General features: G+C 44.0%; 1 protein-coding gene across 1 annotated transcript; it reads left to right on the top strand.

Annotated features, from left to right (window-relative positions):
* The first annotated feature begins 2,625 nt into the window (after window positions 1-2,625).
* On the top strand, window positions 2,626-12,004 carry LOC118246219 (glutathione S-transferase 3). Its single transcript, XM_035543102.2, has 7 exons — window positions 2,626-2,731; window positions 4,894-5,000; window positions 6,363-6,414; window positions 7,074-7,206; window positions 9,259-9,400; window positions 10,354-10,485; window positions 11,218-12,004. The coding sequence occupies exons 2-7, from the start codon at window positions 4,914-4,916 to the stop codon at window positions 11,359-11,361; spliced, it is 690 nt and encodes a 229-aa protein (XP_035398995.1). The 5' UTR covers window positions 2,626-2,731; window positions 4,894-4,913; the 3' UTR covers window positions 11,362-12,004.
* The last annotated feature ends 766 nt before the right edge of the window (window positions 12,005-12,770 follow it).

Below are 12,770 nucleotides of genomic sequence, written 5' to 3'. Positions count from 1 at the left end.
ATTGAAGAAAGATGGACTGACTAGTGTCTTTTATCTTCTACTGAATTTTTAATAACAGCACTTTATTTTTTTAAATAAGCCTTCCATTTGTTGCCTTCTCAGATGGGTATTGCCTCTTTGTAGCTGTGTCCTGGTTTCAGCTAGGAATTTGTTATCCCTCCTAGTAGTTGGTATGGCACTGTGTTTGGGATTTAGGATGAGAATAATGTTGATACCACGCTGATGTTTTAATTGTTGCAGAGCAGTGCTTACACTAAGCCAAGGAGTTTCCAGCTTCTCACTCTGTCCTGCCAGCGAGCAGGCTGGGGGTGCAGCAGGAGCTGGGAGGGGACAGACCCAGGACAGCTGACCCAAACTGGCCAAAGGGATATTCCATACCATCTGATGTCATGCTGAATGATATATAGGGGTGGCTAGCTGGGGGGGGGGGGGGGGGCCGGCTGCTCGGGGTGCTCGGATGCTGGGCATCGGTCAGTGGGTGGTGAGCAATTGCATTGTGCATCACTTGTTTCGTACACATTATTATTAGCAGTACTACTATCATTATTAGTAGTATTTTCCTTTCTTTTCTGTCCTAATAAACTGTCTTTATCTCAACCCACGAGCTTTCACTTCTTTCCCAATTCTCTCCCTGATCCCACTGAGGGGAAGAGGGTGAGCGAACAGCTGTGTGGTGCTGAGCTGCCGGCTGGGTTAAACCACAACAAGCAGCAATATGCCATCAGCTTTGTATGAAGCTAATCGCTTAGTCCAACTTGGATGCCAAATCTGAAGTGAAGTGCAACACTGAATTAAAACAGATGTGTTAATCTCTTAGAAGGATGTACTTGTTCTTACTGTAAGCGTTATCTCCTCAGGTTTCTCCTGCTTCTTTCAAGGTAGTAGAAGTAGTAGAAGTAACTTGGTCAGGCTCTGCGGGAGGATCTGGATGGGCTGGACCGATGGGCTGAGGCCAACTGTATGAAGTTCAACAAGACCAAGTGCCGGGTCCTGCACCTGGGGCGCAACAACCCCAAGCAGCGCTACAGGCTGGGAGATGAGTGGTTGGAAAGCTGCCTGGCCGAGAAGGACCTGGGAGTACTGGTTGATAGGCAGCTGAATATGAGCCAGCAGTGTGCTCAGGTGGCCAAGAAGGCCAACAGCATCCTGGCTTGTATAAGAAGCGGTGTGGCCAGCAGGTCTAGGGAGGTGATTGTCCCCCTGTACTTGGCTCTGGTGAGGCCGCACCTCGAGTACTGTGTTCAGTTTTGGGCCCGTCACTGCAAGAAGGACATGGAGGTGCTCGAGAGAGTCCAGAGAAGGGCAACGAAGCTGGTGAGGGGTCTGGAGAACAAGTCTTACGAGGAGAGGCTGAGGGAGCTGGGATTGTTCAGCCTGCAGAAGAGGAGGCTTAGGGGTGACCTTATCACTCTCTACAGGTACCTTAAAGGAGGCTGTAGAGAGGTGGGGGTTGGTCTATTCTCCCATGTGCCTGGTGACAGGACAAGGGGGAATGGGCTAAAGTTGCGCCAGGGGAGGTTTAGGTTGGATATTAGGAAGAAGTTCTTTACTGAAAGGGTTGTTAGGCATTGGAATGGGCTGCCCAGGGAAGTGGTTGAGTCACCATCCCTGGAGGTCTTTAAAAGATGTTTAGATGTTGCGCTTAGTGATATGGTTTAGTGGAGGACTTGTTAGTGTTAGGTCAGAGGTTGGACTGGGTGATCTTGGAGGTCTCTTCCAACCTAGACGATTCTGTGATTCTGTGTGATTCTATAACTTAAATATCCAGCTATTTTGCTGACTTCGAGTGGGCTTGAAGTGTACAGGGGCAGAACTAGATGTGAGAGTGAGAACGGCATGAAAAATATGGGTACAAGTGCCAATACTTGATTTTGTGGGTAAAGAGTGGAGTGTAAGTATTTGTAGGTGACAGAAGTGCCAGCAGGCATGAAGTGATCAGGGCCTGTAGGGGTGTAAGTTGAAACGAGGGATCTCCAGTTCGTGAAATAGTTATATAAGGGGAGCTTCCTCGTGCCGTGAGGGGATTCATGATGGGCGGGTCCCGTCGCAAAACAATGGCAGACTGCCCCATGCAGTGCCTCACTTGGATGTGTCTGCAGTCTTGGAAGCTTGACTACCCTACGTTCTCCTACAAATGGACCTTGAGCTTGTTTGGAGGTTCTAGCAGGGGAGCGCAGCTACCGTATACCCTTGACCGATGAACGGTACGCCTCTATCGGGGAAGGTCGTCCTCTTCGACCGAGCGCGCAGCTTCGGGAGGGACGCACATGGAGCGGTGAGGGAGGAAGGGGACACCCGCCTAGCCAGCCAGATCAGCCGAATCAACCCTGGCGATCAATGGGGTGACAGATGTCGCAGCCAGATCGCCCTCACATCCACAAGCATACCGGCCTCGTACCCTATATAAGGCTCCATTAGATTTTTCTTTTAAAGTTATGGTGAGGAAACATGAGTGTGAAAATTCGATGATATAGACAGCAGAATCATCTCCCCATTATACTACTGCCCCAAATACGTCTTCTCCAGGACGTCTATAAGCACGTTAACGTTTTCCCTGGATCCGCGTTCCTCCCACAGGCCTTTGCGGTTTATGCAAATCACTGCCGTCCTATTGGCGACTGTGCCGCTCGGCACCGCCTGGCGGGCGGGCTGGGGGCGGCTCGGCTCGGCTCGGCTCGGCTCGGCTCAGCTCAGGCAGGCGGCGGCCGACATTTTGTGTCCTGAAGTTGCGGTGAGCGGGGGGCGAGGGGTAGAAGGGCGTTGCTGCTGCGCTGCGGTTCCCTCAATTCCGATTTTTGGGTGGTCCTCTGTGGAGACAGGAGTTGGGCTCGGTGATCCTTGTGGGTGCCTTCCAGCTCGGGATGTTCTGCGGTTCTGTGTTCCCTTCAGCTGGATGTGCGCGTCCTGCCTCACCTGAGTGGTGCAGCCTGAGGAGCCCCTACGTTGTGTGCCTCTGGGAGGTGGCACTGCCGCTCGGGTGACTTCTGAGGGAGCTGGGGTTGTTTAGTCTGGAGAAGGGGAGGCTCAGGGGAGACCTTATTGCTCTCTGCAACTACCTGAAAGGAAGCTGTGGGGAGCTGGGGGTCAGCCTCTTCTTGCAGATAACCAGTTGACAGGACTAGAGGGGATGGCCTCAAGTTGTGCCAGGGGAGGTTCAGGTTGGAAATCAGGAGACATTTCTTCTGAGAATGAGTAGTCAGGCATTGGGGTAGGTTGCCCAGGGGAGTGGTGGAGTCACTGTCCCTGGGGGTGTTCAAGGGAAGGTTGGATGTGGTGCTTAGGGACATGGTTTAATGGGTGACATTGATGGCAGGGTGATGGTTGGACCAGGTGATCTTGGAGGTCCTCTCCAACCTTAATGATTCTGTGATTGTGCGAGGTTGGCCTGCTTCAAGCATGTCTCAGAAGGGCATGCTGAACAAAAGGCTCTCTTATTTTTTAAATACCTCAGCATTTAACAATCACCTTGGCCGCCTTCTTTTCCCCTCTTTAGTGAATTTAACTGTCTTGCAAGCCATTTCTATTCTTGAAAAAGCATCCTTTTGCCTTCCTGCCCCATCTCATTGCAGTCTGCCTGCACCTTGTGTTGCTCATTGTTTTCATCAGCCTTTTCACGTGCCGCTCAGGTAGGCGTTGGGCTCATCCCGCTGCTGCTTGGTGTGACATGGTGCCACGGGCACTGCGCAGCCTCATGCCAAGCAGAGGCCCCTCAGCAGGCATGAAGGGCCGAACAACCTTGCTCCTTTGAATTCCTGTCAGCAGCCTTTTAGTTTGTGTCCTTTTTTTTTTTTTTTCCCCTCGCCATCTTGCTTGGTGCTGCTTCTATGCTCAAGATCTGGTAGAGGTTGCTTTCCCCCCCCCCCCCCCCCTGCTTCTGGAGTGCTTGCAAGATTAAGAACTGGCAGTCAGTGCTCGCATGCCAACAGGCTGCTTTCCAGGACTGCTTCAACTGCTGCTTAAAGTGACAAGGCATCTCCCTGCAGAGGGAAAACAGCCCTCAGCTTCAGCAAGGAGTTACTATTTCAGATCTATGCATATGCAATGCTAGTATGACAAAATTCAATGCTCCCTTGGCTTATGGCTATGCAGTGGAATCCAGTTCCTTCTGGAACCAAAATGTATCTATCCTAGAAGTAACAAGTAGTAACCTCCTTTATGGAGACATGGAAGTACTAAAGTTCTGCTTGCAAAGCATGGTGTATCTGATAAGCATAACTTTACAGAGTTTTCAGTTTATCAGTAAGGTTTATTAATAGAAAGAAATGAGACCAGTTGAAGAATAAATAGTACAGCATTCTGAATCTAAGTATTTCTGCCTGGGTTATTACAGAATAAGCTGGTCTTTATCTATTTATCTGTTTAATTTTGTTACTACTTGTGTAGAATCACATACCCTGGATCACCACAGCTAGAAAGACAACTGAGAGGTTTTGAAAACGTGTTTCCATGCCTCATGTGTAGAATGAATGTTTAGATACTTATGGTGTCCTTCAATATATACGGACTTAAAAAAACACGTCTGCTCCCTTTTCTCCTCTCTTGTTGAAACATGGCTTTTAGTGGCAGTGGATTGAGTAGCTCTAGTGCTAAAACTTTAATTTTGTAAAAGTTTTTAATGATTTCCTCAGTGGTTACTTTATTTTTTCCCTCCCGTTATCTCCTGATTAACAACTTGATGCTTACTTTTTCTGAATTTGGGGGGAATGAAGACAGCTACAAAATAACTGTGACTTGACTGTGCTGCAATAAAACCAAATCAGTTTAGACTGGAAGCTTTATTTAAATGATTTAAATTAACTTAAATTATTGTCCTGTGAGTGACCTGTGAACTGTTATTCCAATAGCCATCAGTATTTTGAATCATTATTGACGTATTTCTTATAAATATTTTAGGTAACAGGAAGTCTGAAGTCATGGCTGGAAAACCCAAACTTTACTACTTTGATGGAAGAGGCAAAATGGAGTCCATTCGCTGGTTGTTAGCTGCAGCCGGGGTTGAGGTTCGTTTCACCATTTTAACTTTAAGCTGCATGTTTTAAACTCGTCAGAACACGGGTCGTTAACCAAACAAGAAAAATTATCCCAAGATGCAATAGTAAATAAGTATTGGTTATTCAGCATGATTAAATGCTATTACTTTAGGCGCACAAAAGTATGGCTTCAAGTTCCGTGTCTTGTGAGACACTGTAAGCCAGGCTCTTGCTTAATGCAAGATCGCTTAATTAAGCCTTCTGTTACTTACCCAGTGCTATTGAGCTGAACAATACATGTGTTCCTGGCATAACAAGTATGATCTGTGCCAAGTAAAACAGCAATAAATTTGCATTCTCTAGTCTGTCTGTTTTCAGCTGGATGCTCGTACAGGGTTTTTTATTTTTTCATTCAGCTGGCTGCGTCCTTCAAAATGAGCTGCAGCATGAAACGTATTTTGTCCTGCTTGCTTCATGTGGATAGACTTAACAGCTTATGTTAGCCTACGTGATCACACTTACTCTAGTTGTGTATTTGTATGCCTAACTTTCTGGGTTTTCCCTGCTATAGCAAATCTTAATTATTAACACACGTCACACACGTGTTCATAGAGATGCTGACTGAGGAAGAACCCTTGGGAGTTCATGTCGAGGCTTCTAGTGCTTGGTAAGCTCAATCATTTTCTAGTCTCAATGGATTACATTGACTGTAATGGCACCTTAGACATGTATGGCACACGTACATGTAAATGTCTAACTTCGGTGCCTTAATCTTGAACTGAATTCCTCTGTAAGTACCAGCCATCCTCAACCATACTGAATATAAGTAAATCAGTCTGATCACAGGCAGTGCTTGTCTTTCGGGTTTCTCATCTAGTGAATAATTCATCTTCAGGTGTCCTAAATATGCTTCTGCACTGATCTTCCTGCTTGGCATAATACTTTAACGTTATTTTGTAAAAGCTTTGTTTTCACTTTCTAACAATTTGTTCCTGTGTAGCTCCCAAATCAAAATAACACACAGCAGAGCTTTTTTCCACATATCGGGAAGCATTTTAAGGACAGCCTAGTCTATATTGCTGACTGTCTCACATTAAATTGCCTGTTCAATACCAAATAAACCATCCTCACTCCAGGTCTTAATGCCAATTTTTCTGCTAGGGTTGCCTCTAGCAGCATTTGTCAGATATGATAGACCAAGAGGTTTAGCCAGTGTTTCTGCCCCTTGCATTTTCTCCCTTAAAGTTATGTCTGGAATGTAGGGACCAAGATTTGTATTCTCTTCCTTGATAATCACTATCCAGGTTTGAAGTTTGTCTGTTCTAGAAATGTGAGAAGATGTTTGTTTCCTGTTCTTCCTTATTCACCTTTTTTGTTTGCTTGTTTATTCAGTTTGAAGAGGAGTTTTTGGAAACACGAGAACAGTATGAGAAGCTCCTGCAAAGTGAGTGCATATAAAACCTCAAAAGAAGCGTGATCAGGCCTTACATAGTCTCAGAGAAGATGTTTAAAGACTGTGGGACCGACTTCCCACATGGCAGAGATTTTTTCAGACTGATTTTTAATTATTTTTCTTCCCCATATATGGATATCTGTCCACACTGAGAACTGAATGTCTTTCCAGCTTGTGGAATTTCACAGTGATTTGTAAAAGGTTATCCTAAAAGTTCATTGAGTGTCCTGATATAGCTTAAGATACTGGTAATGAGGGTGAAATTTTGGAATTTAAAATTTGCTTCAACTGTCTCTTAGGTAGTGGAATACAAATATATTTTTACGTATACAGAATTAGGCACTTTTTACTCAGTTAATGTGTTTAGTATGAAGATTGTCTCGATTGTATTTCAATTTCAGCATAAAAGCTGTTGAACCCAGTCCTGACTGCAACTTCTGTGCACGTTGTTTTTTAAAGCAAGGTTGATAATCCCCAATGATTCCATTCTTCACGTTAATTTATCTGTTCTTTACTGTTTGCACGATGCCAGTTTAATGTAACGGCTTCCTACAGCAAGCTCACCATAAAAGTAATGCCTTTATGAGGACAAGAGATCTGCTGCAGAGGTGCTAGATCCAACATTAATGCATTGCTTTCCCCGTCTTTAGGTGGATCCCTGCTGTTCCAGCAAGTGCCCCTGGTGGAGATCGATGGGATGAAGATGGTGCAGACCAGGGCCATCCTCAACTACATAGCAGCAAAGTACAACCTCTATGGGAAGGATCTGAAGGAGAGAGCCCTGTACTGTGTCTATTCTTCTTGGATGTGCTACAGTAGCTTAGATATGTGTAGAATTAACGGGATAGTTGCGCACACAGACGATCACTGATGTGCTTCAGTGGTTTACAACATGCAGTAAGACTGACAAACCGCAGTTCAGTGCAACCCAACTGATTTGTTCTGGTTAGATTATCTTTACATAAAAAAAATGCTTGATGTGCGAGTCCGTTGTGCTCTAGTAAAACATTAGCACAGCTTGCCTCAGGTATTCAGGAACTGACTGGAGTGTAAATATTGAACTACTTTTGTAAACTGAAAACGTTTTGGAAAGCAGTGGTTATTTTTTAGCTTTTCTGTTTGCAAAATAAGACCTGGAAGTGATGTTATCTGCGTTTAGATGGTGTTCCTCAGCATTATAAAAAGTTTACTTTTTAGGTCTTGAGGAATTGGAGAAGAGGCAGCTAAAGTCACTGAAAGATTTCTGGTTTCATGTGAAACTAAATCCAAGTGTTCATGCTGTGTCTGTGTGAAGGAAAAAGATGCGTCTGGGATATCTGTGGCCTTTAAATGCCCATTTCCTATTGTTTTCCAAATAAAGGAAGACTAAAGGTTAACTAGTAAGGAATCCAACTTCAATGGGTAGAATACCACAAAAGTGTGAGTAGTTAGGTGAATTGGCTGAAGCTGGTTCAGGAAAGTAACAGGAAAAATAGTCTGGAGCATTAGTCGTAGTTTACCAGCTTCTTTGTGGTGTTAATGAGCCATCACCTATAGCTTTTATTCCTTGAGTACCTCTTCCTGCAGACAGAATCCTTTCCCATCAAGTTGCGTATTTAGTCTGGGGCCTATTCTTTCTGTTTATCAGAAGATAGAATTCAAATGTATTTGTTGCTTTGTTCTTGAGGGCAGTGTTTTGAGGAGGGATTACTGCGATTAGCCCAGGCTGAAGTCATTTGGATAACTGTTCTTCTGCAGTGTAGAAATGCAGTTTTGGAAAAACAGAGAGGTGAAGCTGATACATGTTAAACCTTGCAGGAGTATCTGAAAACATCTCATAGTATTTAATGTATTTAATCCTTACAGAGACTTTTTGGAGAAGCTGTTGCCTGACAACAGCAACTGCAGTTGTTTTAGGTTTCTGCTGTGTAATAAGACTGTTACGATGTAGGGTGGTTAGAAGACTTTGATAAAAAACTTTACCAGATGTTTTATTCATATTCATGAGGACTTAATTTAAATTGAGTCTTGTCTCCTGTACAAAACCTGGCGTTAGAGCTCTGGAAAAAAAATGGATAAAAGGGGCTATCTGAAAAGAAAAACGTCTGTACTAATAATTTAGCTAGGTGCTGGACCTGATAGACAACTTCAGCTTTTCAGCCGCATTATTAGTTCCTTTGACACCACTTGGACTTTGGCTGAAACCCCGAAGGTGGGATATATCTAGGCAATTAAGCTAGTTTGGAATTAATCATTCTGTGGTGGTGTGGGTTTCTTTGGTGATTCCCAAGTGGTTGTTTACACAATCTGATGTTTGAAGTTGAACTTCAGTCCTTGTACAATCGTGTTTAACCCTGGGCTCCTCCATGGGCTGCAGCGTGGAGATCTGCTCCATGTGGGACCCCTGGGCTGCAGGGGGACAGCCTGCTCCACCAGGGGCCTCTCCACAGGCCACGGGAACTTCTGCTCCAGTGCCTGGAGCACCTCCTGCCCTCCCTCTGCACTGACCTTGGGGGCTGCAGGGCTGGTTCTCACTTGTCAGTCTCCCAGCTGCTGTTCTGCAGCAGTTTGGTTTTTTTTTCCTTTCTTAAATACACTCTCACAGAGTTGCAAATAACATCACTTACTGGCTTGGCTCTGGCCAGTGGAGGGCCCCTTTGGAGCTGGCTGGAGCTGGCTCTGATCTGACATGGGGCAGCTGCTGGGCTCTGCTCACAGAGGCCACCCCTGCAGCTCCTGCTACCAAAACCTTGCCACGTAAGGGAGAGTTCAACTTTTACGATCACAATGCAGATCTGTGGTTATGGAGGCGCCTTCTTATTTACGTTGGTTGTTTTTGTTGTTGTTTGTTTTAAGGATTGATATGTATGTTGGAGGAACTGAGGACCTTATGGGCTTTATTTTGATGTTCCCGTTCTTATCAGCTGAGGATAAAGAGAAACAACGTGCCATTATAGTTCAGAAGGCCACCAGCAGGTACTTCCCAGTATATGAAAAGGTATGTGGTAGGATCTCTAACAGCAGAAACACTGGGTATTTTACGAAAAGCGGAGGAAATAGGAAGGTTTCAGCCCAGTACTTTAAACTGGACATCATCCCGTCACCAGGCTGGACAGATGGAGGGAGGTCAGAGCAGTCTAAGAGAACTGGGGGCGGGCTAAATGTAGAAAGTTCTGAATGAGATCTCGTGGTCTGAGTAACATCACCGCTGACACTGAAAGGTCAAGGTACCCCTTTGATCCAATGAATGCGTAAACGATGGTTATACACAGTTGAGCTTCCTGCTTTTAGGAGAAATGAAACTATGTAATCTACATTGCAAATGAGATGCAATTTTAAAATAGCTAATTGTCAGCTTTGTTTAACATCTCAACTATATCTTTATGTTATTTATTTATTTAACCACAGTAGTAAGCAGTTATTACCACAGTTTATAAACCACAGTTCTGGAGATGCCTCAGTGTTTCATGTTTCCCCAGGCAGATGTAGGAGGCACAGAAGTCTTCTCATCTGAACATCCTGCTACATAAGCCATACTGGGATCTTGTTTTTTTCTGGCTGATCTCTATTTTCCCACTGAAGCTGTAACCAAATGCAGAAAAAATTGAGATTTATTAGGCTGGAAAGGGGAGAAAACCAAGGAGGGATCTAACCCTGTAGTCTAGTACATGGGGTTACCTAGGGCTATAGGATGTAAGGAAGGATGGGTACGAGAAACACTGGGGTTCTAGATCACTGCTGTGAGGACTGCTCATGGATAAATGATTGGTGGTTGTAAGCACTGAGCTCACATCTCCCACACTAGCAGTATCCCTAGGGACTGGGGACAAAAAGAGGTGAACAGAAGAGGAGGCAGTAAGTATTGCCAAGTGAGGTGTGCCTGAGTATTTTGTAAACATCAACCACAGCTGCTTATCCGCATCTGAACGCTTTCATTTATGGTGCTTCCAGGTTCTGAAAGACCATGGGCAGGACTTCCTTGTTGGCAACAGTTTTAGCTGGGCAGATGTTCATCTTCTTGAAGCCATTTTAATGGTAGAAGAGAAGAAGTCGGATGTTCTCTCGAGCTTTCCTCAGTTACAGGTAACTGACATTAACAATACTCTCATATGGATGGAAATATGATAAAAGATATTTCTGTTATGTGTGGACAATTACATAAGACAGGAATGTTTGTCACTCCTATTGTAGTCTTGCTGTGCTTGCTTTAGGAAGAAACTCCTAATAGGATTCATCTACAGAATTTATTATTTTATAGAGTATTTCTCATACAGACGTGAAGCAACCCTCCATTTTTTTTTTTGTATCTTCTCAACAGCTCTGTGATGCCTAAAACAGAAAATATTTCTAGACCACAAGCTGTGATTTGAATAAAGTACACATCTAAAACCACAGATAACTGTTTCCACTTCAACCTATATCAATACAAGATGGAGGGCTGTCTTATTACTATTTAAAATAATGAGTTTGGGGTGAGGGGGAGTAAACTTTATCCGTGGCTAAAACTGTATTTCTTGTACTGCCTTCGCATGCTGCTTTTTAAAGGATGTTAATGACTTCCATTAGGAAGACTGAGATGCATACAGGCACATCTCTTATCAGTATTTCCTTTGCTGATGGAACAGTTCTGGATACATACCGTTAGTAGTTTCTCTAGTAGCAGCAGACAGTATTTGCTTAATGCTTTCAGTAAATGCTGCCCTCTTCAGTTAAATCCTCTGCTTACAGAAATGAGTTTAACAGTTGTTTTCTTGTGTTACTTTGTTTTTTGTTTTTTTTTTTTTAACTACTGTGTACTTACTGTTTACCTTTTAGGCATTTAAAAGAAGGATAAGCAGCATCCCCACAATCAAGAAGTTTCTAGAGCCTGGAAGCCAGAGAAAACCTGTTCCTGATGATAAATATGTGGAGACTGTGAGGAGAGTTCTCCGTATGTATTATGATATAAAAGCAAATTAGTGTGCCTGCCTAAAGCAACATCTATGCTTGTTTGAGGAAAACTGTGAGAGCATACAAATAAACTGCACAGGGAAGGTGAAGATACATTTGAATAGAGTTTCAGTGAACAATATCATGTGTTCTCTCATACAAAGTACAGTATGTAATTTTTTTAATTATACTTCACTAATAACCTGTGTTTTTTCCTTCATTCTTCTTGAGATTTTTCTGGTAGTTTTAAGCAATTGAAATGGCAGCAGGCTTGCTGTCTTCCTGGAAGCTCACTGGAAGAGGGGAAAGCAAAAGAGAAGGAAATATGAGTTGCTGACTGACAGCTCCAGCATGTTATACTGGCTCCGAGGACTTTCTCCTGAAATCCAGATCAGATTTTTGTATGATTGGTTCTGATTCAGGTCTTCGCTGTTTTTAACTTCACTTTAGTAAAATAAAAGAGAGAGTTTTTAAAGAATGTAGGAGGGAAGTGTTTCTCTTGCCAGTTCTATTGGACATCAGTGATTTGTCTGAAATACCAGCATTGTGCCTTCATAACTAAGTTACATTTTCATTACTGATTTAAGAAATAAAATGACTACCACCTGTCATACGTGTATAACTGGTGTATCTAGAGGGCCTGTTCTAATCAAATAAACTTGTTATTCTTACATGTTCTTGTTGTAGTGTTGTCTCATGAATGAAAGTTGGGGTTGTGTCCTGGTTTCAGGTAGGACAGAGTTAATTTTCCTCCTAGTAGCTGGCAGGGTGCTATGTTTTGGATTAGGATGAGAAGAGCGCTGATAACATGCTGATGTTTTAATTGTTGTAGAGCAATGCTTACACCAAGCCAAGGACTTTTCAGCTTCTCGCTCTGTCCTGCTAGCGAGCAGGCTGGGGGTGCAGCAGGAGCTGGGAGGGGACAGACCCAGGACAGCTGACCCAAACTGGCCAAAGGGGTATTCCATACCATCTGACGTCATGCTGAACAATATATAGGGGTGGCTAGCCGGGGTGGGGGGGCCGGCTGCTCGGGGATAGGCTGGGCATCGGTCAACAGGGTGGTGAGCAATTGCATTGTGCATCACTTATTTCGTACACATTATTACTATTAATACTATTATTATTATTATTATTGTTGTTGTTGTTGTTGTTATTCTTTTCCCTGTCTTAATAAACTGTCTTTATCTCAACTCACAGGCTTCACTTTCCCATTTCTCTCCCCCATCCCGGAGAGGGAGGGGGGAGGGTGAGCGAACGGCTGTGTGGTGTTTGGCTGCCAGCCGGGCTAAACCACAACAGTCCATTTGGCGCCCAACGTGGGGCTCGAAGGGTTGAGATATCGACAGATTTGACCCGAGTGTGTTAAACTAAAATTGGTATAAGTATTCGACCTGCTTAATAGTTGCTAGTCACAATGTTGATTGCCTTAATCTCAA

This window comes from Cygnus atratus, chromosome 3 (assembly GCF_013377495.2).
Source record: "Cygnus atratus isolate AKBS03 ecotype Queensland, Australia chromosome 3, CAtr_DNAZoo_HiC_assembly, whole genome shotgun sequence".
Lineage (NCBI taxonomy): Eukaryota > Metazoa > Chordata > Aves > Anseriformes > Anatidae > Cygnus > Cygnus atratus.
The sequence above is the reverse complement of the archived record's forward strand: the minus strand, read 5'-3'. Positions and strand labels throughout refer to the sequence as shown.